General features: G+C 42.3%; 1 protein-coding gene across 2 annotated transcripts; it reads right to left on the bottom strand.

Moving 5' to 3' along the window:
• Positions 1 to 814: 814 nt before the first annotated feature.
• slc38a9 (solute carrier family 38 member 9) lies at positions 815 to 26,447 on the bottom strand. 2 transcript variants are annotated; one of them, XM_024381801.2, is made up of 15 exons: positions 26,388 to 26,447; positions 20,696 to 20,820; positions 18,812 to 18,941; positions 17,235 to 17,353; positions 16,891 to 16,954; positions 16,371 to 16,464; positions 13,100 to 13,270; positions 12,742 to 12,801; positions 11,595 to 11,813; positions 10,833 to 10,940; positions 10,312 to 10,418; positions 8,494 to 8,607; positions 7,043 to 7,191; positions 3,095 to 3,184; positions 815 to 2,821 (listed from the first exon to the last, which is right to left on the bottom strand). In XM_024381801.2, exons 2-15 carry the CDS (start codon positions 20,788 to 20,790, stop codon positions 2,656 to 2,658), a joined length of 1,686 nt encoding a protein of 561 aa, XP_024237569.1. In that variant the 5' UTR covers positions 20,791 to 20,820; positions 26,388 to 26,447; the 3' UTR covers positions 815 to 2,655. The 2 variants fall into 2 exon arrangements, with proteins under 2 accessions (XP_024237569.1, XP_024237568.1); XM_024381800.2 differs by lacking the exon at positions 26,388 to 26,447 and adding an exon at positions 24,476 to 24,577.

Raw genomic sequence — 26,447 nt, forward strand, 5'->3', positions numbered from 1 at the left:
AGGGTACTGTGTAAATTGAGAACCAGTTTTGAATCATTTTAGAATAAGGCTGTAATGTAACAATGTGTAAAAAGTCAAGGGGTTTGAATACTTTCCAAATGCACTATGAGAGCAATAGTAATGGCGTATTTTTGTAGGCACTAATGCCACCATGGCTCGTTGGTCAAAGCCTATGGGGAATTTCATTTCTGTAGGGTTTTTGGATAAAACTCTGTAGTAAACACAGGCTGAGGAGGTCACTTTTTTTCTGTGAGAATCTTCATCAGCTAATCTAACGTTGTGAATTTTTAAGCATTTATGTAATTTAAAGCACTGAGGCGTCATAATTCATAAAGGTCATGTTAACTGACTTCTCATAGAACAATACATATAAGATCTCTTAAACCAATGTTAACCTCAGACCTTATTTTTCTGTGTTCATCCCAAATCTATTATATTCCGAAAGGAATGGCCAAACGAACCAGAGGTAACTCACTTTAGGACTACAAGCTGGCGAGCTCTATAGAGCACATGTATACAGTTGCTTTGCTATAACTACAAACACGCAAAGTATTTTACAGTGAGGTGTTATTTTCATGTGCTTTTGTACATTTCTCCACTAGTTATTTAGCTCTAACGTCTATGTTAATATGGAGACAATTGCTAGCTTGTATGCTAAGACTGGCTTTGTTGTCATTCCTCATGCTGAAGACTATTTGGCCTGTTTCTATATGTCTGCTCCCTTGTGGACCTTTTTAGTTGCTGTTTTCCTTTGGAAATCAATGGTGCATTTAACCATCATTGGTTATAAATGATTCCAATAGCAGTTTGTTACTTCCTTGTAATATTGTTTATTACTATATCCGAATAGTATTTGAATTACTTATCATTGCTCTCTTCATTCTGTAATTTCAGACAACCACACACAGAACTCCCTGTGAATTGCCATTAAAAAACACCCTAACGGCTATCATCTTACTTACCAAAGAATGAGGCCAGGTTTCGTATGACAAGCAACATTTTAGTGAATGTACACAATCCCTTTATCCATCCAATAACATTAAGGTGCAGTTTCCATTTGTTCAAGTATACGGTTGGTGCGTCAAAATGACTATGGCATCATTCTGTCAAATGGCAGATGAACATTACGAGGTTTACACTAGGATTAGCTTTCCAAATCCTAGTGGGGAAATTACAAAACTGACCCAAGATCAGCATCTCGGGGCAACTTTACCTTACAATAACAATGTAATACATTTAAGGAAAAATACCACTCAAACTATTTTCGTTCGCATTTGTTTCATTAGTTCACTGTTGACATGGTCCCAAAATGTTTTACGTCAGCAATCAAGTTTAAGATATAGAACTTTCAAAAATACAGAAAGTGTCAAAGTATGATGCGATAAGACATACAAATTATTTTGAAAGTTGTATTTTAAAACTTGATTGCTTGACATGCAAAACATTATTGGACCGCATCAGTGGACTAATGAAACAAACATGAAAATAGTTTGAGTGGCATTTCCCTTTAAGAACCAGGGAACAAATGAACTCCCCCCAAATATCCACATGGGGCCAAGAAAGTTCAAAAGGCCTAACAGTCACCACAAATTACTTCCCTGTTTTTACACGTCAAATAATTCCATCCAGATTTCCCCTCCTCCCCCTCAAAAAGATAAGACTGAATACAGGACATGATTTGTGCATTTTCCCCAGAATAATATGAACTATATAGAATGTATAGTGTTCAAACAGAAGGGGGAGAATAGGAGGGAGGGGAACGTGTTTAAGGGAATCATTCAGTAACATTTGTCAGTCAAATGCTTCACTCTCTGGGGAATTATGCTACAGAAAGTCAGACCACATGATTATCTATTGACAACTCTCCCAGACTTCTTGCCATTGCACTGGTCTACTTTGACGCAAGCTACACACACATTATTTATAATCAACTTATTAAATTGGGTTGCTTTCTATGTTCTACATATGAATTGCATTTAAACCAAAAAAATTAAATATATGAGTGTATTTTACACTGATGAGAAGAACAGTGCTTAAATTGTTCAAACTACAATGGAAACCCCAAAATAAATCAACCTGAAGGAGGAAATAACGAAAGATTAGTTATCAGAACAGTACGTGAACAAGGCTGTGCAAGGCTAGCTCAGTCCTACTGAACTACCAAAAAAATATATAAAAAAAATGTAATCAACATAAAATAACCTAAAACATTTCTGCACCATCATGTTGAAGGAGGATAGTTCTGAGGTGAAAGTCAATGCCCTTAATAAAAAGTCAGAATGATTAGCATGTTTGTGGAGGGAGCAAAACTAATGTACATTTCCAAAGGGGCATGAAACTCCCACTGAAAGAAGAGAACGTGCAGTTAAAGTAGAAAGACAAAGATATTAGCTTGAATTCCCCAGAGACTGCTCCCTGTGCAAACCAGACCATGACAGTTGGATGCCGTCTCCTGCATCTCTCTGAACCGTACACAATGTATACAAAAGGCTTATGCCGGGTCGTAATCACTCATCGGAAAACTAAAATTAGCATTCCACAATGGACAAGTCCAAGTCGTCCCACCTCCCTGTTTCTGTCCATTTTCTTCCGTTTGGTGACTAATGAACACGACCCAGCTTCATTGAGGGACAGACCAACCAAGTAGTGGCATAACTACATGAAGAACTGTCCTGCCACATTGGCCACGCCCAGGACAATGAGGAGGCTGTGGAAGATGGCCGAGGGCCAGCTGAGCTCCCCTCTACGCTTCTGGGAGATCATGTGGACTAGAGAAGGGAAGACAAAGACCAGGGCCAGGCCACACGTCGCCCCCGAGTACCTGGGAGGAGAAACAGAGAACAGATCTATATGGACTGAGCAAAAGAGGGTGAATTCAAAGAGGGGGTGTTACTTTAATGTGAGACTATGGGCTAAACGTGTGAAAATAAAATGTTATGTAGTGTCAATCGTGCATTAATGTCAATGGGGAAATTTGAAGGATAATTTCAATACATTTTTATTTACCATTTGCAAGGAATACCTTGTTTTTGGTTCTCTTTATCTAAAAACATCTTCATAATGTCTCATTTAACTATCTCATCAGCCATCTTACCTTATAATGGAGCCAATGTTGGGGTAATACTTCGCCATGCAGACACCAGTGCCAACGATGAAAATGTTCAGAGTGAAAACGTGGAAGAAACTAGGGGATAAAGAGATGAAGAATTGTAACATTTTGTAGAAAGCTTGTTTTAACCATCAAAAGCTTCAACACACAAGACTGGCCCCCCTTCCAATGAGGGGTACATTAGCTGGGGTAAAAACTGCAACTAAGAAACAACCTTTTCACACTAGAACTGCCGTAGGCCAATACCCCATGCCGTTAGATGTTGTAATTAAAATAAATCTGCGATTTTGAAAGCAATGTCCTCCTTTCCCTGACTTTTCCTATATATCGTTTTATTTTACATTGTTATAAAAATTCTGACAGCTGAGCAAAGTATTTAGAGCCTATTTACATTTCTTTGCCCCCCCCTCACACCTCTTCCCATCTTAAGGGGTAGGAATGTGCATCTTTAAACATTTAATTTTCCATTCTAAATTCAAATCTGCTGCTGATGAGCTCACGAGGTGGGCCTCTCTGAACTGGAGCTGAATGTGTGTGTCTAAATGATGTGTGTACAGTCGATGGCAATTTGCTTATACTCCAGAATGTTATGAAGAGTGATCAGATGAATTGCAATTAATTATAAACGTCCCTCTTTGCCATGCAAATGAACGGAATCCCCCAAAATACATTTCCACTGCATTTCAGCCCTGCCACAAAAGGACCAGCTTACATCATGTCAGTGTTTCTCTCGTTAACACAGGTGTGAGTGTTGACGAGGACAAGGCTGGAGATCACTCTGTCATGCTGATTGAGTTTGAATAACAGACTGGAAGCTTCAAAAAGGAGGGTGGTGCTTGAAATCATTGTTCTTCCTCTGTCAACCATGTTTACCTGCACGGAAACACGTGCCGTCATCATTGCTTTGCACAAAAAGGGCTTCAGAGGCTTCATATTGCTGCCAGTAAGATTGCACCTAAATCAACCATTTATCAGATCATCAAGAACTTCAAGGAGAGCGGTTCAATTGTTGTGAAGAAGGCTTCAGGGCGCCCAAGAAAGTCCAGCAAGCACCAGGACCGTCTCCTAAAGTTGATTCAGCTGCGGGATCGGGGCACCACCAGTACAGAGCTTGCTCAGGAATGGCAGCAGGCAGGTGTGAGTGCATCTGCACGCACAGTGAGGCGAAGACTTTTGGAGGATGGCCTGGTGTCAAGAAGGGCAGCAAAGAAGCCACTTCTCTCCAGGAAAAGCATCAGGGACAGACTGATATTCTGCAAAAGGTACGGGGATTGGACTGCTGAGGACTGGGGCAAAGTCATTTTCTCTGATGAATCCCCTTTCCAATTATTTGGAGCATCTGGAAAAAAAGCGTGTCTGGAGAAGACAAGGCAGCTAACGAGGCAGCTAAGGTGACGACTCCAGAAACGGCTGAAAGTCCACCCAGACATCAGTAAATTAAACACTGTTTTTCACACTCAACAGTTTTCCATGTGTATCAAGAATGGTCCACCACCCAAAGGACATCCAGCCAACTTGACACAACTGTGGGAAGCATTGGAGTCAACATGGGCCAGCATCCCTGTGGAACGCTTTCAACACCTTGTAGAGTCCATGCCCCGATGAATTGAGGCTGTTCTGAGGGCAAGGGAGGGTGCAACTCAAAATTAGGAAGGTGTTCTTATTTTTTCTCCTCCTGCTTTGGCCATGCAGTCAGTCCGCTTCGCAAAATGATTGCGGTCTTCGTTATGACATTATAAAATTAAAATAAATAAAACATGTTTTTAAACTTGACCCTGTATATCTAAAAATGACCATAAAATACTGATTGTTTAAAGCAAAACTATCACTGATGGTGAACCTGAAGAAACAAAATAAAAATCTACTGTAAGCCAGTTCAGCAGGAATAGCCAGATGAGTTGTCTCCGGTAACTTAATTTTATTATGGTAAAACACAAATTTTCAACAGCACATAGATAATAACCTATAGCAAATTACATTAGGTTGTCACTCAACTAATAAAGCCTAATATCCCACAAGCCATTTTAGCATTCGAAAGCTGAAGGTGCTGTGCAGAAGTTCAAGATCAGAACAGGCCGTCGGCCAGCACGAAGCTGGGCACAGTGCAGCAGTTTTTGTTCAGCACACAAGATGACTTGAAGATCAATGACTCAACACAGTTACATGCTTAGTTCATCACTGAAGGAGAAGACGTCACAGAAGATAGGTATTTTCCTAAGGTAATATCAGCAAAAAACATTTGAGTGAATCGGCGATTCATAACGTTTGAAGAGATTTTCTGACCGATGCAGTCATATATTAAAAATCAGGCATATTGATGAACCATTACATCCCTATTAAGGTGCCAAGACAAAACGGGCAGCTGGGTGCTGGTACCCAGACGCGAATGTCTCTCTCTCCTCACTGAATGAATGCTGTCAATAGATGAATGGCTGATAGAAACGGGTAATTGTGCACATGACTTTACAATTACATTTTAATGAACTTAATGATGAAGATGAGGCGGGTGAAGGTGATTGAATTTAGAATAGTGTAATAATGAAGGATATTGAACAAAGAAAGCAGCTACTGCTGCCAACAGCATGTTGTCGCCCCCCTATGATACATCCATAGGTGAGGATGTTTGCTAACAAGCCATCAATGTGAATAATATCTAGCAAGCAAAGTGAGAGTAGGGAAAGAAGAACCGCTGATGAGCATTCTGACCACAAACATGTCTGCCTGCTGAAGACAGTAAACAGACACACCTCTCCGCGCGCTGCTACTAATCTGCAGCTGTTTTGTTCTATAAACCTGCAGGGACATTGGTATTTTGTCAACATCTACATCAGCACAATAAAACCCTTCATTTTTTTTCCATTCACGAGCATCAACTGTCAGTTTACGGATACGAGCATCAACTGTCAGTTTACGGATACGAGCATCAACTGTCAGTTTACGGATACGAGCATCAACTGTCAGTTTACGGATACGAGCACCAACTGTCAGTTTACGGATACGAGCACCAACTGTCAGTTTACGGATACGAGCACCAACTGTCAGTTTACGGATACGAGCACCAACTGTCAGTTTACGGATACGAGCATCAACTGTCAGTTTACGGATACGAGCACCAACTGTCAGTTTACGGATACGAGCACCAACTGTCAGTTTACGGATACGAGCACCAACTGTCAGTTTACGGATACGAGCACCAACTGTCAGTTTACGGATACGAGCACCAACTGTCAGTTTACGGATACGAGCATCAACTGTCAGTTTACGGATACGAGCATCAACTGTCAGTTTACGGATACGGCATCAACTGTCAGTTTACGGATACGAGCATCAACTGTCAGTTTACGGATACGAGCATCAACTGTCAGTTTACGGATACGAGCATCAACTGTCAGTTTACGGATACGAGCATCAACTGTCAGTTTACGGATACGAGCATCAACTGTCAGTTTACGGATACGAGCATCAACTGTCAGTTTACGGATACGAGCATCAACTGTCAGTTTACGGATACGAGCATCAACTGTCAGTTTACGGATACGAGCATCAACTGTCAGTTTACGGATACGAGCATCAACTGTCAGTTTACGGATACAATCACGAGCATCAACTGTCAGTTTACGGATACGAGCATCAACTGTCAGTTTACAGATACAGTCACGAGCATAGCCAGGATGTCACACCTCTAATAACAAAACAGTATGTTCATCTGATTCGTAGGCTGAAGGACACTGCACCCGACAGCCAGATCTTTAACAGGTGCTTGGAGGCTGAGAAGCCCAGCAGTTCTGGTGTTAAAACAATACGTGTTCCTTGAGAATGGTGAACAGTTTTTTGAATTCTCTAGAGTTTCTAAACTCTGGTTCCAGGTTTGAGTCATCTAGGGTTTCTCATCCACTGTGGGACTAGGCTAGGGCCAGTGGGGGCAGTTGTTACCTGGGGTAGTGTTTGCCGAAGACCTGGCTCATCATCTGGACACGCACCAGGTAGCCCAGAAGGGGGTAGACAGTGGTCATCTGGAAAAGCAGACAGGTCCGTGCCACAAACACCAGCACGTCACTGCTGGGGAAGTTATCCAGGAAGTTCTGTAGTAAACAGACAAGACAGAATGTCAGAAGGGTGGCAACTGTCATTTCATAACCCCAAACTTAAAAGGAGTAGGGTGAAGTTGCCCCTAGACGCTGATCTTGGGCCAGCTTTGCATTTTCCCCACTAGATGGTTATGGTTAGGATTGAGGGAGGGGAAGCTGATCCTAGATCTGTACCTACGGGAAACCACCCTGGAGCCAACTCAGATACTTGTAGTCATATAGTGTGTGTGGACACCTGCTCGTCAAACATCTCATTCCAAAATCAGGGGCACTAATATAGAATTGGTCCCCCTTTTGATGCTATAACAGCTTCCACTCTTCTGGGAAGGCTTTGCACTAGATGTTGGAACATTGCTGCGGGGACTTGCTTCCATTCAGTCACAAGAGCATTAGTGAGGTAAGGCACTGATGTTGGGCAATTAGGCCTGGTTCACAGTCGGCGTTCAAATTCATCCCAATGGTGTTTGATTGGGTTGAGATCATGGCTCTATGCAGGCCAGTCAAGTTCTTACACACAGATCTCGACAAACCATTTCTCTATGGACCTCGCTTTGTGCATGGGGGCATTGTCATGCTGAAACAGTGAATGGCCCCAAATTGTTTCCACATAGTTAGAAGCACAGAATCATATAGAATGTCGTATGGTGTAGCGTTAAGATATCCCTTCACTGGAACTAAGGGACATAGCCCGAACTATAAAAATAAAAAAAAACAGCCCCAGATCATTATACTTTACAGTTGGCACAGTGTAGTCGGGCAGGTAGCCTTCTCCTGGCATCCGCCAAACCCAGATTTGTCCACCAGACTGTCAGATGAGGAAGCATGATACTTCACTCCAGAGAAAGCATTTCCACTGCTCCAGAGTCCAATGGAAGCGAGCTTTACACCAGTCCAGCTGACGCTTGGCATTGAGACACTTACATTTGACCGGGGCAACTCCAGCAGCGCAGAAATTGACAGTGACCATGTTGAAAGTCTGAGCTCTTCAGTACGAGCCATTCTACTGTCAATGTTTGTCTATGGAGATTGCATGGCTATGTGCTTGATTTTATATACCGGTCAGCAACGGGTGTGGCTGAAATAGCCGAATCCACTAATTTGAAGGTGTGTCCACATACTTTTGTATATATAGCATAGACATGAGAGTTAAGACATAACTGCTAGAGGTGAAGTCAAAGAAGAGGGGAATAATATCCACTCTGCTCTCCTCCATGTCTCAGAACTTTCACTTGTGTTGTCCAGTTCCTGTTATTTATGATAAAACCCTCTCTTCAAAAGTGAAGTGAAAAGCCTTACTGGTTCAATGCAGTCTTTTGACAGAGGAGGGGAGGGGAACGCAGAAAAGATCAACACTCCCACGTATAGGTACGTCAGTCCAACCAGTAGGTAGGCCACAGACAAGTCCCGCACCTGAAATCACAACACAACGCTGTTTATTTCATGATAGAACACAATAGACACCACAGATGGAACATATGTTTCTACACCTGAGTTGCTTGCCGTTTGGGGGTTTTAGGCTGAGTTTCTTTATAGCACTTTGTGACATCAGCGGATGTAAGAAGGGCTTTATAAATACATTTGAATTACATCTTTATTACTTCATTATATAAGGGAAACTTTGTGTTGTTGCTGCTGACAGTGTTCAACCCCCCGCACACAACAGGCTGGGTGCAGCACATGGTCAGCCGTAGGAGGAAAGTAGGTTAGGGGTTAAGTGCCATGCTCAAGGGCAACAAAACCATAATCAAATAGACTATTCTTCACAGCACTGTTGGTGACCAGGTTATGTTAATATTTAGTCATGCTCACCAGAGTTCAAAGCTTGGCAAAAGAGACAATTGTAGTCTATTTTATCAGGTAAAGTTTGCTTCCAACAGTAACGGTAGTGAGACTAGAGACTGAATATACTGGGGGTTGTGGGTAAAAAAAAATAAAAAATAAAAATTTAAAAAAGGAACAGGAAACAGAGACCACAGCCAGACTTAACAATAGAACAATGGGAAGTGCACCGGGCTCTGGTCAAAAGTGCAGTAGGGAATAGGGTCCCATTTGGGACGTACGATTAGTCTACTCCGTAACGCTGACAAGCCACTTCTTTTCTGTCTCAACAGTGGTTCTCAGAACAAAAAGCCCTGACACGGTGTGACTAATGTAAAAAAAAATAGCCCGTTCAGCAAAAACATTTTTCAAAAATGGTAAGAATGTGTGTGGTCAAATGTTAATGGTTAGTCATACATAACACCAGCAGTCTCAAACTGATGTAATTGGAGAAAAGAAGTAGTTAGCGGCCCAGTTAGACCAAACGCTACAGAGCAGTAAGGCATCGCAAAGCTCTCTGTGTGGGTGCATCTCCCAAACAGCATGCACAACGTCACATTGGCTGTTAGCCTATCTAGCAAGACCATCCGTCCTCCAATTGGTTACTGCGCGGTCACGTCACTGCTAATTTTGCTAAACTTTGGACTCTGATGAGTTGATTGGACTAGCTCATAGTCGCTAACAGTCATGTCTTGTTCACCCATTGGAAATAAATTGCATTTGTAGACTTTTCATTTACAGACATAGATGTAAAATAATAAGTTATTTTAAGAACTTTTCACGACACTAAAAGTCACTTTACATACAAGAAAATCAGCAGGATAAAAAGCTAGAAAATCCCATTAAAAATAAGTACATAAAAGAACACTAAACATAATGACAGACTATCCAGGAAAGTGAACTAGATGGAGGATAAAATCTAAGTCAACAGAGAATCTGGGTAAGCCTGGGTGAAGAGGTGCGTCTTTAGTGTGGACTAGAATATGTGTATGGAGCGTGAGGTTCTGACATGGAGATGGAGGGAGGTCCAGAGCTGGGGAGCTGCACTGCTGAAAGCCTGGTCTACCATAGAGCGGAGCCTGGTGCGAGGGAGGGTGAGGAGGCCAGTGTCAGAGGAGCACAGTGAACAGGTGGTAGTGTTGGGGTTCAGGAGGCCAGTGTCAGAGGAGCACAGTGAACAGGTGGTAGTGTTGGGGTTTAGGAGGTAAGTAAGGTATGTGGGCACCAGTCCAACTAACTTGCGTTGTTCTCCTGGTGTAATGGAGACACAACCGCTAGCGTGGCCAACTAACTCACGTTGTTCTCCTGGTGCTTGTTGCTCTTCATCAAGGTGATGATGCAGTTGTGGATGAAGAAGGCCAAAGTGAGAACACCAGTCAGCTGAGGGAACAGCAGCCTGAATTCTGGGGGGTGGACACACACACGTTACTAAGTTAGTTGCATAAATTAAGAGCAAATAAGGAGGGGTCTGTCCTAGCTAAAAACTTGACATGTTACCCTATTGATTTGTAAAGGCCTGGCCGCAAACTAAGGTATCAATCTACCCAGACATTCAAACTGAACAGGAAAAGGCACCCCAACTGTCTGCAAACACTGATTAAGATAGCATTGTTGTGTAATGGGCAGACAATATCCAAGGTATTTTGGGGTCAAAGTTGTGAAAAAAAAGAGAAAAAAAAAAATCACTGGGCCGCCTCATCGTAAACAATAACATCGTGATTCATCATTATCGGCACCCATTTGTATACAATTACATCAATCACCTTTGCCACCTTTTTTTCATAAACAATTCAATCCTAGTCATCATAATAATTTACCTGGAACGTAGAACTGAGTGGTTTCTAACCAGTGGAACTCCAGGTGAAAGCCCAGACGAATAGCCTTCAGTGTGACCAGGATGATGAGGTAGACCACAGATATGGTGCCTGGGGGGGTTGGGGGTCAATAGAGATCAATGAGGCAATAGAAGTCATACAAGGCAGCCAGAAAACAGACACCAAACAATGACTCGCGTCAAGCCGTTCACTTCACTTTAATAAAAAGCTGACTGCTTTTTCAGAGTCAAGCCATTGTTTGCATGCCTCATTGACAACCATGAGCAAAAACGACTACTTTCACTAGCCATAGCAAAAAAAGGTTATATCATTGAACTGAGCTTTCATTAACGATAGAGACAAAAACAAACAAAAAAAAACTTAAATCCATAATAGCTCCACAAACATAAATAATGAATTTATAAAATGCATAGATTTTATACCTTTCTCCCAAAGTGTACAGTTGAACACTCCTTTGGTGGAAACTCAATCTAACTAATGCTTACACCTAACCAATGCTTTTAAACCATGAAAGGGAAAGTGCAAAAGAACTGGGACTTAGCATAGACCAGCTCTTAATTCTTGTCCCGGGGACATCTTTGTTTTTGCCGTGACACACCTGATTCCTCTACTCAAAAGGTTTGATGAGTTGATTATTTGAGTCAGGTGTGTAGTGCTAGGGGGAGGAAACTAAAATGTGCATCCCTTTGGGTCCCCGGGACCAGGATTGAGAAACACTGGCAACACTGTTCCTCCAGTCCTTACCCAGGAAGGTGAAGCGGGCGAAGAAGGAAGCAGAGCGGAAGTTGAGCAGCGGTAGCAGCAGGATGATGAGGTAGAATGGGATGGTGTTGGTCTTGCTCCACCAGCGGTCGAACACGGCGGTGTCTGACGTGTCGTTGCCGTAGTTGTTGGTGTTCAGGTAGAGGCCGCTGATGCCGCTGTTCCCTCTGTGGTCCCCCGTGTCGGGGAACGGGCAGATCACTGGGGGAGGCAGACGGGTGTTAGGGAACAGGCAGACCACTGGGGAAGGCAGTTAGGACAGGACAAGGGTGCAGTACTTTAGGACAGAGTTTATTTTGCCAATGGTTGGCAAAAGCACAATCAGATCTGGGACCAGGCTAGAGGATGGTGACTATAGAACAAAACACTTTTGCACATCTGAACGTATCGTGATGGAACACCTAGACAGATGCGTAGGAGATTCAAAAACGAAAGTGAAAAGTTGTTTGTTTGGCAAGTATACACAGTGTGCGGCAGTCATTTACATGACTGTCTATGGGAGAGAGAGGAGCGAACCAGAGCAGGCTATGGGAGAGAGAGGAGCAGGCTATGGGAGAGAGAGGAGCGAACAGGAGCAGGCTATGGGAGAGAGAGGAGCGAACCGGAGCAGGCTATGGGAGAGAGAGGAGCGAACCGGAGCAGGCTATGGGAGAGAGAGGAGCGAACCGGAGCAGGCTATGGGAGAGAGAGGAGCGAACCGGAGCAGGCTATGGGAGAGAGAGGAGCGAACCGGAGCAGGCTATGGGAGAGAGAGGAGCGAACCAGAGCAGGCTATGGGAGAGAGAGGAGCGAACCAGAGCAGGCTATGGGAGAGAGAGGAGCGAACCAGAGCAGGCTATGGGAGAGAGAGGAGCGAACCAGAGCAGGCTATGGGAGAGAGAGGAGCGAACCAGAGCAGGCTATGGGAGAGAGAGGAGCGAACCAGAGCAGGCTATGGGAGAGAGAGGAGCGAACCAGAGCAGGCTATGGGAGAGAGAGGAGCGAATCAGAGCAGGCTATGGGAGAGAGAGGAGCGAACCAGAGCAGGCTATGGGAGAGAGAGGAGCGAACCAGAGCAGGCTATGGGAGAGAGAGGAGCGAACCAGAGATTGGATAGTGACATAAATGACACATGAAGAACGAGTCTCACCTCTTTCTGACCCGTTGGTTCCAAACTCTGTATCTGACATGCTGACATTATGCGCATAGTCTGTAGAAGGTGGAAACAGATTAATAGCAGTTCAAGATGAGCAAGATGACTTTTCAGAAATCCTTTGGTGTGTGAATACTGGTGAAACACTAAATGACGGTTCCTTTCTACTTCTGAAAACGTAAATAACATCAAGTTTGTATAGTTCTCTAAACTCTGTTGTAAATCACAGTATTTGTACTATAGCCTATATTTTGTATAATTGAGAATATGAATTACAGTACACAAATGTATTTAGTTTATAGTTATGACTTACTGTCGATTAATTTATAGAGTTTATAGTTATAGAGGATCTTACTGTAGATGAATTTGCCCGTGTTGAAGAGGAAGTTGGACATTAGGACCCAGTAGACCACCATAGCACCAATGAGTGACACCATGGAAAACACCAGACTGGACCACTGGCCAAACTTCCCAAAGTAATATTTACACACGTCAGGGAACTCCCAGTCTGACGTGTCGATGTACGCTGCAAAAACGGAGACAGACAAATAGGATGTGTGTTTCAAGTCAGTAACAGGGGTGGACAATGTAAGGGTCCCCGAGGGCCACTGTCTACTGGTTTCCCACACATTCTGGGGGGGGGTTCACCATCTTGACCTGGCTGGGTAACCAGGGGTGTTCAATGGGTGTGAAACAATCACAACAGGTAGAAATGTAATGTGTACAGCTGACATGGCTCACAGTTCTACATGAAACATTTATACCTGATCTGCACAATACATTTCTATCTGAAAGTTCAGTAAAGTCACCCCCTCCTGAACAGTCCCCTGGTACCATGTGATTTTAGCATTCAGTTCTATAGAGACAAAAGCAGCAGGGTTGCGTCCAGTACGGTGTGCAACGTCGAATTCAGCGGAAACGGTACTGAACGACTAGTTGAAAAACATTGTGATTATTGTAACCCAGAAGGAAGTGACCATATGGTGTGCTGCACGTGTTTTCCGATTTTCAAAATGGTCACACCCATATTGATCAGGCCACACCCACCGCACAGGACCCAAAAGTACCTCAAAGGCTGTTGAAGAAAAGGTGTGCACTGTTTTGGGGAAAAATATTGCTCAGCAAAAACCGCCCCGTAATATAGCAAACGTTGAAGCAAACTGGACGCACCCCAGGGTGGTGTACCACTTGCATGCAGTGCATTCGGAAATTATTTAGACCCTTTGACTTACTCCACATTTTGTTACAGCCTCATTCTAAAATGGAATAAAAAAATCCCCTCAATCTACACACGATAACCTGTTTTTGCTTTGTCATTATGGGGTTTTAAATTTATTACAAATAAAAAACCTGAAATATCAAATTTACTTAAGTATTCAGATCTTTCATTCAGTACTCTGTTGAAGCACCTTTAGCAGCGATTTCAGCCACGAGTCTCCTTGCGTATGACGCTACAAGCTTGGCACGCCTGTATTTGGGAAGTTTCTCCCATTCTTGTCTGCAGATCCTCTCAAACTCTGTCATGGTGGATGGGGAGCGTCGCTGCACAGCTATTTTAGGTCTCTCCAGAGATGTTCGATCGGGTTCAAGTCCAGGCTCTGGCTGGGCCACTCAAGGACTTGTCCCGAAACCACTCCTGCGTTGTCTTGGTTGTGTGCTTAAGGTCATTGTACTGTTGGAAGGTGAACCTTTGCCCCAGTCTGAGGTCCTGAGTGCTCTGGAGCAGGTTTTCAAAGATCTCTCTGTACTTTGCACATTCATCTTTCCCTCGATCCTGACTAGTCTCACAGTCTCTGGCGCTGAAAAACATCCCCACAGCATGATGCTGCCACCACCATGGTTCACTGTAGGGATGGTGCCAGGTTTCCTCCAGATGTGACGCTTAGCAGTCAGGCCAAAGAGTTCAATCTTGGTTTCAGCGGCCCGGAGAATCTTGTTTCTCATGGTCAGAGTCCTTTATGTGCCTTTTGGCAAACTCCAAGCAGGCTGTCATGTGCCTTTTACTGAGGAGTGGTTTCCATCTGGCCACTCTACCATGAAGGCCTGATTGGTGGAGGGCTGAACAGATGGTCGTCCTTCTGGAAGGTTCTCCCATCTCTACAGAGGAACTCTAGAGCTCTTTCAGAGTGACCATTGGGTTCCTGGTCACCTCCCTGACCAAGGCCCTTCTCCCTCGATTGCTCAGTTAGGCTGGGCAGACTCTTGTAGGAAGAGTCTTGGTAGTTCCAAACTTCTTCCATTTAAGACTGAAGGAGGCCACTGTGTTCTTGGGGACCTTCAATGCTGCAGCCAATTTTGGGTACCTTTCCCCAGATCTGTGCCTTCGACACAATCCTGTCTCGGAGCTCTACGAACAATTCCTTTGACTTCATGGCTTGATTTTTGTTCTGACATCCACTGTCAATTGTGGGACCTTATATAGACAGGTGTGTGCCTTTCCAAATCATGTCCAATCAATTGAATTTACCACAGGTGGACTCCAATCAAGTTGTAGAAACATCAAGGACGCACTTCAGCTCAATTTCAAGTCTCATAGCAAAGGGTCTGAATACTTATGTAAATGAGGTATTCCTGTTTTATATTTTTTATAAAATTGGCACAAATTTCTAAAAACCTGTTTTTGTTTTGTCATTATGGGGTATTGTGTGTAGATGAGGGAAAAAAAATATTGTATCAATTTTAGATGAAGGCTGTAACGTAACAAAATGTGGAAAAAAGCAAGGGGTCTGAATACTTTCCTCATGCACTGTTATAGAACATTACTGTTTTACAAGCCTACAGTACAAGTACTGTCCCACGTGTGACCAGGGTTAAACTGCCTGGCTATGACATTACTCAGCGCACCATGCCCCGAGGTGCTAACAGTAGCATGCTGGTGTGACAGCAGCCTCATCTACACTGGGCAACTGCAGACAACTGCTACTCTACAATGTTCTACAGACAACAGCTACTCTACACAATGTGAGGGGACAACAAGGCTGTCAATCATCCCATGTCACATAACTAACCTCTCAACAGTCTGGCACTTACCTATACAAAGTTGTTTTTTTACGTAAACTTGTCACAGATTTAATACGATCACAACTGTTGCTGAAATAAATACCTTCAGGCCTTCTGGCATCAGACTTGTCAATTGAAAGCAATACAATTTGAACTCTAAACTAGGGGTGTCAAACTCTTTTTGACCTGGGGCAGCATTCAGTCTTCACCGAAGTCCGGAAGTGACGCACTTAAAATGTATTATATTTCCTTGCCGTAAAATTTGCACAAATAAAAAAAGGCCTCTTATCCATCACTTCAATTTGATGCTCCCTGACTGTCTAGCTTTGTTTCGATTACATGACTGTTAGCTAGCTGAACAGAGTGAAGACTATACATGTGATCCATTATCATTTCTATAGCATCTACATGGTTTTAGTCATTTCAATGTCAATTAATAATTAGTAAAAAAAAAAAATATATATATATATCTCATTATTTGTTTCACTAAAACCACCCGTTGGCCAGATGTTTGACAGCCCTGATCTAAACACTTTCAGACAGAAGTGCAAGAAAGACACGTGAGGGGCACCGTCCCACATATACAAGGGTAGGGGAAACACTTAAGTCACTGCTGATGGTCTTACGTATTGACTTGGGTGATTTGAGCACTCTGAGACAGCAGTAGAGGGTCAGCAGACCCATAGAGATCAGAAGGACGATGCCCAACGTGAACCCTGCCTGCAAGTAGAAGAGACAGGTCAGTGGGAGTTGGCTACGCATTACACTTTAGCCTGGTCCCAGATCTGTATAACCATGTTAACTATGACAAAATTAGTAGTGGTAGTTGGCGAGACAGCACAAACAGATCTGGGATAATGTGGGCTATTACTTACAGTGTTGTATGGTAGAATTGCAATATGACTATTCAGTTAGGATAGAGAAATGAATCACAATTACCTGTTTCATCCCCCCCATGGTATACTGAGTATAGATGCATTACCTGCTTTATCCCCCATGGTATACGGAGTATAGATGCATTACCTGCTTTATCCCCCATGGTATACTGAGTATAGATGCATTACCTGCTTTATCCCCCATGGTATACTGAGTATAGATGCATTACCTGCTTTATCCCCCATGGTATACTGAGTATAGATGCATTACCTGCTTTATCCCCCATGGTATACTGAGTATAGATGTCCCCATCATCGTGTTCCATATGGCAAAACTAAGAGGAGAAAATCCTCATGGTTATTTGGAGGATTCATACAATTAGACCAGCTACAGTACATGTAAACCTGTCAACGTGATGTAGCGAGGTAAGATAATAAACCTACATGTAAACCTGTCAACTTGATGTAAAGAGGTAAGATACTAAACCTACATGTAAACCTGTCAACTTGATGTAAAGAGGTAAGATGAGTACAGTGTGCTATTTTTTTACAGGCATTTAGCACCATGCAACTAATCTATGGAGCAAATATCAGTGGTGATGGTTGAGCGCTTACATCGTGATGATGCTGGGGTTTTTGGCCCCTCCGTCCCCTCCAGTCACTTTGAAGGCCATCCCCAGAGGACTGTACACGTAGAGCTCCTCTTGACAGGGGATCACATGGTCTGGAGGGCTCTGACAGTGGGGGGGAAAAATAGTTTTCTGTTTGGTGCCTAATGAACATGATCCAGGGCTGAATCAACAACCACCTCACTTAGTAGGGGCTAAGCTCTAACCAAATCAATAGGATTTCAGAGTCTAAATGTACACACAGACGGTCCAGTGACCTGTGCTTTGCAGCCACAGCAGAGTGAAGCTACATACCAAGCATTATTGATTAAAGGGTCTATCCCAAAGGGTCTATCAGAGCACCAAACGTACACGCACAGCAGTGTTCTAGAATATCGGACCGTTGGCTTTCATACTTTTCAAATTCTCAACACATTCAAATGAATACAGGGTGCGTATCGGCGATGGGTAGGTTGGGAATTGTGGAGAGGTGCGCAGTCGGGCTGTGCGTCCCCGCACAATGGGATGCCGGACTACACTCTCTTTAGGTAATGGTGCCATTCTCTGTGAAACCTCACAGGTTATGGTAGTGGATGAGCAACTGCTTGTCTGAAAGCGGTCAATTTGAAGTGGAAGGGTGTAAAGGCGTCAGCATGCTTCAGTTTGGCCGACGCCTAGATGAACCAATCAAGTGTGTTTACATACATAAGACACTTTCACTTGAAATACTTGGAAAAAGCGGCAATAGTACTTTGTCCATTTTGAGATGCTGGAGCCAGTATACACTTCCTCAAAATAGTCTGAATGAATCTAAGATAACAAAAAAATCTATCATTACATTTTGCTAAGGAAGAACTTAGTTGCACAATTTTACATCTAACTAAGATGTTTGGTGCAGTATTTCTCAATGAAAAAATATGAATGAATGACTTATGGAAGAATCCCTACTGTTGACCAATCACAGACGAACGGGGCGTAGACTTCGGCTTGCCTCGAGGGGAAAAAAGAAAGTGTGTGTGCCGGAACAGCCCAAAAAAACTTTACCGAAGTCCAAAATGTCACAAAAAGTCATCATGACACATTCAAACTCTTCCGAACTGTTTCGCCTTGTAAGCATGCCTTAAGGTTATTGACACGGCCAACTGTTGTTATTAAGAGACAAAACAAGACTTTTATTCACCAGAGTGGCGGAACTGTGTAATATGCCATACCAAAACCATTCTCAACAGATCACTGCAGGAAAAATGAAGCCATTGACAATTGCTCATCGACTCTCCCAATGATTGTCCTCTCAATTGGCACACAATTCTCCACAGTATACAAGTGGCATGAACACAGGTTCCTATGTGCAAGCTCCCAGCTTCATGTGTACGGGCTGATGGATTGGGTGTTGATGAATACTAATTTAAACCACTTCATATACAGCAAGTCTGATCAATAGGAATACTACTAATAATATGCATCTACTGGTCTTAAAACAGGTGTGTATGTGTGTGCATGTGGTGAGTGTGTGTGTGCAAGCATGTGGTGTGTGTGTTGTTCCAGAAGTCTGTCAGTGTGTGTGTGTGTGTGTGTGTAGCCTACCAGCAGTCTGTCAGAGGAGGCAGTGAGTCGGCTGTAGTAGTGCACTCTGCTGCTGAGGACAGAGGCCTCTGCTGACACCCTCTCAGAGGGCTCATTCTCCACTATATTCCGATGCTCCACGTGGAAAGGCCTGAAGACAACACAAACAGAGACATATTAACTAAATGACTTAAATAGTTTACTGTAAAATGATCCATCTTCTTTGGTTACATGGATCCAGTTTGAAAACCTTTTAAAAAACGCTGTATTTTCTTGAGAAACCCACTGACCTAACATGTGAATATTGGTGAAAGCAAGGGTGTGAAACCATGCCTATCCATACACACTTACATCTACAGATCAGTGATTATCTCAAAGAAGGGAACAAGGAAGGAAACATTTGAAAAGGTATTAGATGGAACCAGGTCCACGCAGTACAATACCATAACGGAACAGCCCTGATTAAATGAGCAAGAAGATTATTTTCTAAGATTGCCAGAACCAAATTACACAACCTTTCCTAAAGCATTGGTCAGGATTTTGCCTCACAAATGTCCTATTCCACACACACACAGTATGACCGTCCTTACATAATGAGAGAAAGAGAGACCGGTACACATTAGACAGCAGTGATGAAAACACTTGTGTACTTTGTCATCCCACAAAACAGAATCTACTGACATCAGAAAAGCATTGTCCAAAGCAGTTAAGCTTGATAGTTAAATTGCTCATAAAAGACTTGACAAAATAAGAAACATTGACCTCTCCAGTCCTACATTTCTTTGTGCTGTTGCAGTGTCGAGGAGGAACCTACTGGTAAGCATTTCATTGGACGGAATATCCCATACACATGGTGTAGTTGGTGCTGCAGCGTGAAAAACAATGTCTCCGGGTTCTGGGATAAGTCTACAGCAAAGCAATGCTGCATCTTTCTAATAAATCAAGCTATCACCTTGTTAGAATTTGTGAAATACCAAAGTGGATTAATCCACTGGGTGCCTGGGTTGTGATGCGGCCTGAAACAATCCCTGGGTGAAGTGAGGGTACAGAGGGCACGCTGTTGACTTCAAACACTGACAGATCATTACTCTTCTGCGGAAGCAGAGTACGGGTTGACCGCCTTCCCCTTTATTGTGTCAAACCAAACTGTGCTAGCTCTGATAATAATGGTGGATGGTAACCAGACCAGCTTGGCTTGGCTCAGTTCATCTCAGGTAGCCTAGTGGTTAGAGCGTCGGACTAGTAACCGAAAGGTAGCAAGATCGAATCCCCGAGCTGACAAGGTAAAAATCTGTCGTTCTGCCCCTGAACAGGCAGTTAACCCACTGTTCCTAGGCAGTCATTGAAAATAAGAATTTGTTCTTAACTGACTTGCCTAGTTAAATAAAAAAGGTTTAAAAAAAAGTTTAAATAAATTGTGACAAGACTGTTACACCAGGAACTAACCAAGTTAAATAAAAGTTAAGGGCTTCTCCTGGCTAGTAAACAACTCACTGGCATGCTGGGGGTCGCTGGGCTAATGTGCACAGTAGATTCACATGCAATCATAACTCCCAGAGTGGATCTATATGGCTTTAGAAAAACATTTTTGGCACTGTGCCATGTGAAAGCAATGCTAGTTCCGATTGTGTGGCACATGAGCGGTCAGTGATTAACTTGAATTAATCTGTCAGGTTAGAGATCTCACTTGAATTTACAGATGGAAGCTTGAAAATATTGAGTCAAACCATTTGTGTGGTAAGTTTCAGATAACAAATGCTCAATAACAGACAATAAAATACTAGTATTATTATAATCTTGTCATACAACATTCATACAAAAAGCTGTGTAAGCTTATTCTGTCAGATTTTCCGCTGTGAGGTACTCCAGCGCACCCAGTACAAATGAGATTATGAAATAGCCTACCTCCTTGCCCCTCGGTCCAGTGAATCTGTGGAGCCTTTGTCTGTGTAGCTTCCTCTACACACTGGGTCCAGTAGTGGTTTACTGTCCCCTTCCATGATGCTTTAAATCAGTGCCTTAGTCTTCACCTGAGTGGAGAAGAACAAAAAAAAATCTCAACATTTTAGATTTAAAAAAAATGTTAATACTTCCATCCACCAACTTCTCCCAACTGTAAAAACTAGATACATCCTTTAAAGCTTTGTGGTTACACAGCTTGGTTTCTCGTTGCTTCACAAAACACTTTCATTGATAAAGAATTACTCCTAATATGCCCTCCTCAGGAATATCCATTACTGAGCTGCCTGCTACTGCATGACTCATTAGGGGTCAGAGGTGAGAACTCACATGCCACCTAACCTGGAGCGAGGACAATCCAACAACAATGCATGCCGCTCTCCATTTTGATCAGGGGCTTGTGGCGAACAATTTAATACAGCAAAACCTCTGCCACCCCGAAGTGGACACATTTTTGCACTGGCCCATGGACTACTCCAACTAGTGATGATTATTAGATTGGCCTATCATTGATTACCTCCATTGTTAACTAAAATAGTGGACAAAGTCTTATGATGTCATGTAAGAAGAGTACTTTAGAGTCCAATGGTACTGTAGCAAATCTGTATTGGCTACATTAAAATCACACTGATTGGTCGTTGGGTTGGGACAAATGTAATCCACTTACAACAAGTAGGCCGGCTGTAGCCTTTAGCCAATTAAAAATAACATTTTAGATTGCATTACAGTAGACTAGTCTAACTCAAATCTGTTTAGTATCATCATCCAGAACTAAAAAAAAAAATACCAATCAACAATAATGACCGACTAATGAAATTAGGATGTGGGACAAAATACCAACCAAATCAATTAATTTATCTACAGAGTGATCTGCAATAGCACCAATTTCTTAACATTGTTATTATTTTTGAAGAATTTGTAAAAGCTAGTATGTAATTTACCATTACAGGTTACATGGAAGATAAGGTAATAGGTACCCCAGTTAAACATGGGAAAAGAGCTGTTGTTATAAAACATATTGAGAGCGTGTATGTACAACTATGTAGACTAACTTGCAGAACATATGCCACTTCCAGGAAGTGTCAGTTCACAGCTCTGTCTTACGTTCCTAGCGAGGGAGACACACGTACTCGAGGCTTGGCAGTGACAGTGACACACTTAAGGTAACCAAAATGACACTGTATCTTATAACAGAGCAATCTTATCTTATCACCAGTGTCAGATTAAGCAATAGGACAAATTAAATATTGTTTAAGGCTGTTCTAACAACAAGAACTTAAAAAACATGACCTACAAAGCAGCTCAACAGTGTTCCCCCTATATTAATTTAGAGGTGGTGACCCACATACAAACATACATATTTCTACTGAGACTTAAACGGATAATCATTCGCTCAATGACTAGAAGGAGTGATTAATACCTCTGAGGGTTTAGAGCTTGACGTAGTCACCTCATACAAGTACTTGGGAGTACGGCTAGGCGGTACACTGTCCTTTTCTCAGCACATATCAAAGCTGCAGGCTAAAGTTAAATCTAGACTTGGTTTCCTCTATCGTAATCGCTCCTCTTTCACCCCAGCTGCCAAACTAACCCTGATTCAGATGACCATCCTACCCATGCTAGATTACGGAGACGCAATTTATAGATTGGCGGTAAGGGTGCTCTCGAGCAGCTAGATGCTCTTTACCATTCGGTCATCAGATTTGTCACCAATGCTCCTTATAGGACACATCACTGCACTCTATACTCCTCTGTAAACTGGTCCTCTCTGTATACCAGACGCAAGACCCACTGGTTGATGCTTATTTATAAAAACCCTCTTAGGAGGGAGTGAGGCCTATCTGAGATATCTATTGCAGCCCTCGTCCTCCACATACAACACCCGTTCTGCCAGTCACATTCTGTTAAAGGTCCCCAAAGCACACACATCCTTGGGTCGCTCGTCTTTTCAGGTCACTGCGGCTAGCGACTGGAATGAGCTGCAAACAAACACTCAATCTGGACAGTCTTCATTCAAAGACTCAATCATGGACACTTACTGACAGTTTTACATGATGTATTGTTGTCTTCTTGCCTCTTGTCTGTGCCCAATAATGTTTGTACCCGGTGTGCTGCTGCCATGTTGTATTACTACCATGCTGTGTTGCCATCATGCGGTCTTAGGTCTCTCTTTATGTAGTGTTGTGTTGTCGTGATGTGTGTTTTGTCTATAATTTTTAATCCCAGCCCCTGTCCCCGCAGGAGGCCTTTTGGTAGACCATCTAACTGACTTGCCTACTTAGATACAGGTTAAATAAATAAAAAATAAATAAAAACAATGCAGTTCAAGAAATAGAGTTAAGAAAATATTTACTAAATAAACTACTGTTAAAAAAAAGTTAAGTCCTAGTTGATATTTCTAGAAATCAGATGATTTCAAGGTACAGCTCAATAGAGCAAGGTACAGCTCAATAGAGCAAGGTACAGCTCAATAGAGCAAGGTACAGCTTTTTTTCCTCCCACAGTTGTTTTCAAAAAGTGACTTTATATTGGTTTCAATGTGGGGATACTATGCACTTTTTTTTCTCTTAAAAAAAAAAAAGATTTTACCCCCTTTTCTCCTCAATTTCATGGTATCCAATTGTTAGTAGTTACTATCTTGTCTCATGCTCACGGTGTTAAGAAGCAGTGCAGCTTGGTTGGGTTGTGTTTCGGAGGACACATGGCTTTCGACCTTCGCCTCTCCCAAGCCCGTATGGGAGTTGTAGCGATGAGACAAGATAGGAGCTACTAACAATTGGATACCATGAAATTGGGGAGTAAAGGGGGTAAAAACTTAAAATATATATAAAAAATAATTTATACATAAAAGGCCTAGCTTTCATAAGAAATATACCTATAAAATCAGGGAAGCGGTGAACTGGAATTCTAATGAATGTTGCATGCATGAAGGGGGTCAGTGACTTCACATTATGTGGTTTTACATCTCCATTTTACCTAGATAGGAAGCTTTTGAAAAGTATTGTAAATGGGTCAAATATAGCACAGTAGTTATAGGTAACTAATCAAATGTTGGGCCATTTAGCAATTGGTGACCCTATGCAGAGTGTAATCTTCATATATGGCTAACAGTCCTGGATGGGAATGCAAAACCATGTTTTATTTTTGCTTACGAGCAATCACCGGTTTTGCAATTTTACGACAGTCCCTAAAACACCTGCGTGTTAAAAACAGTATATTGCCTAATTTCCCGTCTGTTAAGTACGGTGTTCTACTATCGGTTAAAAAACAAATGTTGGTGTTTCTTGCGCTCTGCAACAATCTGATACTAGATACATCACACTCATCTTCCGTCGGAGAGCAATTTAGCTCATTTAGTGGGCAAGGTTTCATTATGAGAAACAGCTACTATAGCTTGCGATGTTATCAATAGCAATTAATTGATATTACATACACCGCATACTTACTCAAGACACCTAACCAAGAATCTCGTTGACCACCTATGACATACCTAGCTAAGGGATAACAAACAAAGTGGGGGAGTGAAAACATATGAATGTTACCTAGCTAGCTAGCTACAGGAACGTTAGTAGCCAGATAGTGTAGCGAGCCAGGGGGGCTGGTTATTTGAACACAAAACAGCTTCTAAAACAATTTAGCTAAATAAACCTTCTTACCTCGAGGTTGTGTTTTAGTCCAGCTTTGCAAACGTATCTACTACACATTATAAAAATGTCTGATACTCACCTCCGGAGTCTGCCCGTCACCAAGACTACTTGTCCGAACGTACAGTTTGAAAAAGAAAACAACACGAACGTGTCATGAACATTCTTCTTCTTCTTCTTCTATAATATTTATAGCGGTCCGCAAACAAATGTTTGGTGCATGCCGCCACCTACTGTACAATCCATTATATATGGTAAAATATGATACAAAATTAGGAAAAAGTTCAATTACCCTGCCAACTATTAACCGTCAATAATAGTTTAACCCTATCTAATCTTACACCCGGTCGACGGCCTTGGAGGACAGAACACTACCCCTCAACCAGTGGCGGTCACGTTTAAGATGAGGGAGGACCAGTTTGACTTGGGCAGGAGCTCACCAGAGCTGAGTACCAGCAACTCAAATGTCCAGTCCACTGCCTGAGCTCCAGGTCCTCTTATAAAACATTAACTTAAAACTATTGTGGAGCTCCTGCACCTAAATGTAAACAGTACTGGCACCCAAAATGAGTACCGGCACCTATTTCAGTCCATGTCAAGCACCGGGAAGGACAATTCTTTTTTTTAATGGACATGGCCTTATTTCAATTGCAGCATATTGGATGACTGTCATTCATATTCCATTCACCCAGCTCAATGTAACATCGATAAATTTAGGCTACTACATGATACTCACATTCTTCCTATACCCATCATGAGGTTGTGACAAACTAGCCTATTAAGTTTACAAAATAGGTGCACAGGTCGAGAGAACATTTTGAGTAATCAAGGTGACAGACAGAGACACATTCAATACCGCCTTGCACACTCGTCTGCATCGAGTTGATACAGGGTGTAATCATTAGTCCAACAGTTTCTATTGGACAAATTCCAGTATGTTTATCCCTGTTTCGTTCCATTTGCTTCCGTTTAAGAAAAGTTTTTCAACAGAATCAGCGGAATGAATACATCCCCGATCACACGCAAACACAATTTACTTTCATAGCAGTCATACACAAACAGCATGATCACTTTGCGCATTGTATAATTACTTCTCGCACCTCCTCTCACCTTTTCCCTTCACATGTGGACTTCAGTGCACAACACGTCAGCGACCAGGTTTAAAAACCTTTCCAAGCCAAACCTTTATATCATAAACACTAACTGCTGCACAGAGCCTACATCGTTGTCACCGTATTAGCTAACGTCATATAGATACAATCACGCAGTCGTTGTATTTTCTAAAAACTGATCATCTATTGTCTTTCTCTCTCTTTGAGTCAACTACTCACCAAATGTTATGCACTGCAGTGCTAGCTAGCAGTAGTTTATGCTTTCAGTACTAAATTCCAGTTGCGGTGTGTGGGTAAAAATCACTGAGCAAGCCAAGCCAAGCCAGTAAAAAAGCTATATTATAACCTGTTGTGATAATTGTGTTGTTTGCTCTATAACCCATTCGTTCATTCACCACCGTGATAAACAATAAGGCCTTGACAACAAAAAGACATCAGTCACACAGTGGCCGAATAAATTCAACTACACATGTTTGTTTTATCAGTAACATCTGTCTGGTGAAATCCACAAATCAAATATTGCATACTAACAGTTATCACCTGCAGCGTGGTCAAGCAAGTTAAGGTTTTTGACCGTTTACTAAAACAACTACTGACTTAACCATGGAGTTACTGCAAGTCAGCACAAAGACAACAGGAGCACTGCCTCCGCTATTCCAGCACAATATCAATTTAAACATCATCAAATCAACAAGGCTATATACAGTTGAAGTCAGAAGTTTACATACACTTAGGTTGGAGTCATTAAAACTCGTTTTTCAACCACTCCACAAATGTATTGTTAACAAACTATAGCTTTGGCAAGTCGGTTAGGACATTTACATTGTGTATGACACAAGTGACTTTTCCAACAATTTTTTACAGACAGATTATTTCACTTACTATTCACTGTATCACAATTCCAGTGGGTCAGAAGTTTACATACACTAAGTTGACTGTGCC

This window comes from Oncorhynchus tshawytscha, linkage group LG20 (genome assembly GCF_018296145.1).
Source record: "Oncorhynchus tshawytscha isolate Ot180627B linkage group LG20, Otsh_v2.0, whole genome shotgun sequence".
Taxonomy (NCBI): domain Eukaryota; kingdom Metazoa; phylum Chordata; class Actinopteri; order Salmoniformes; family Salmonidae; genus Oncorhynchus; species Oncorhynchus tshawytscha.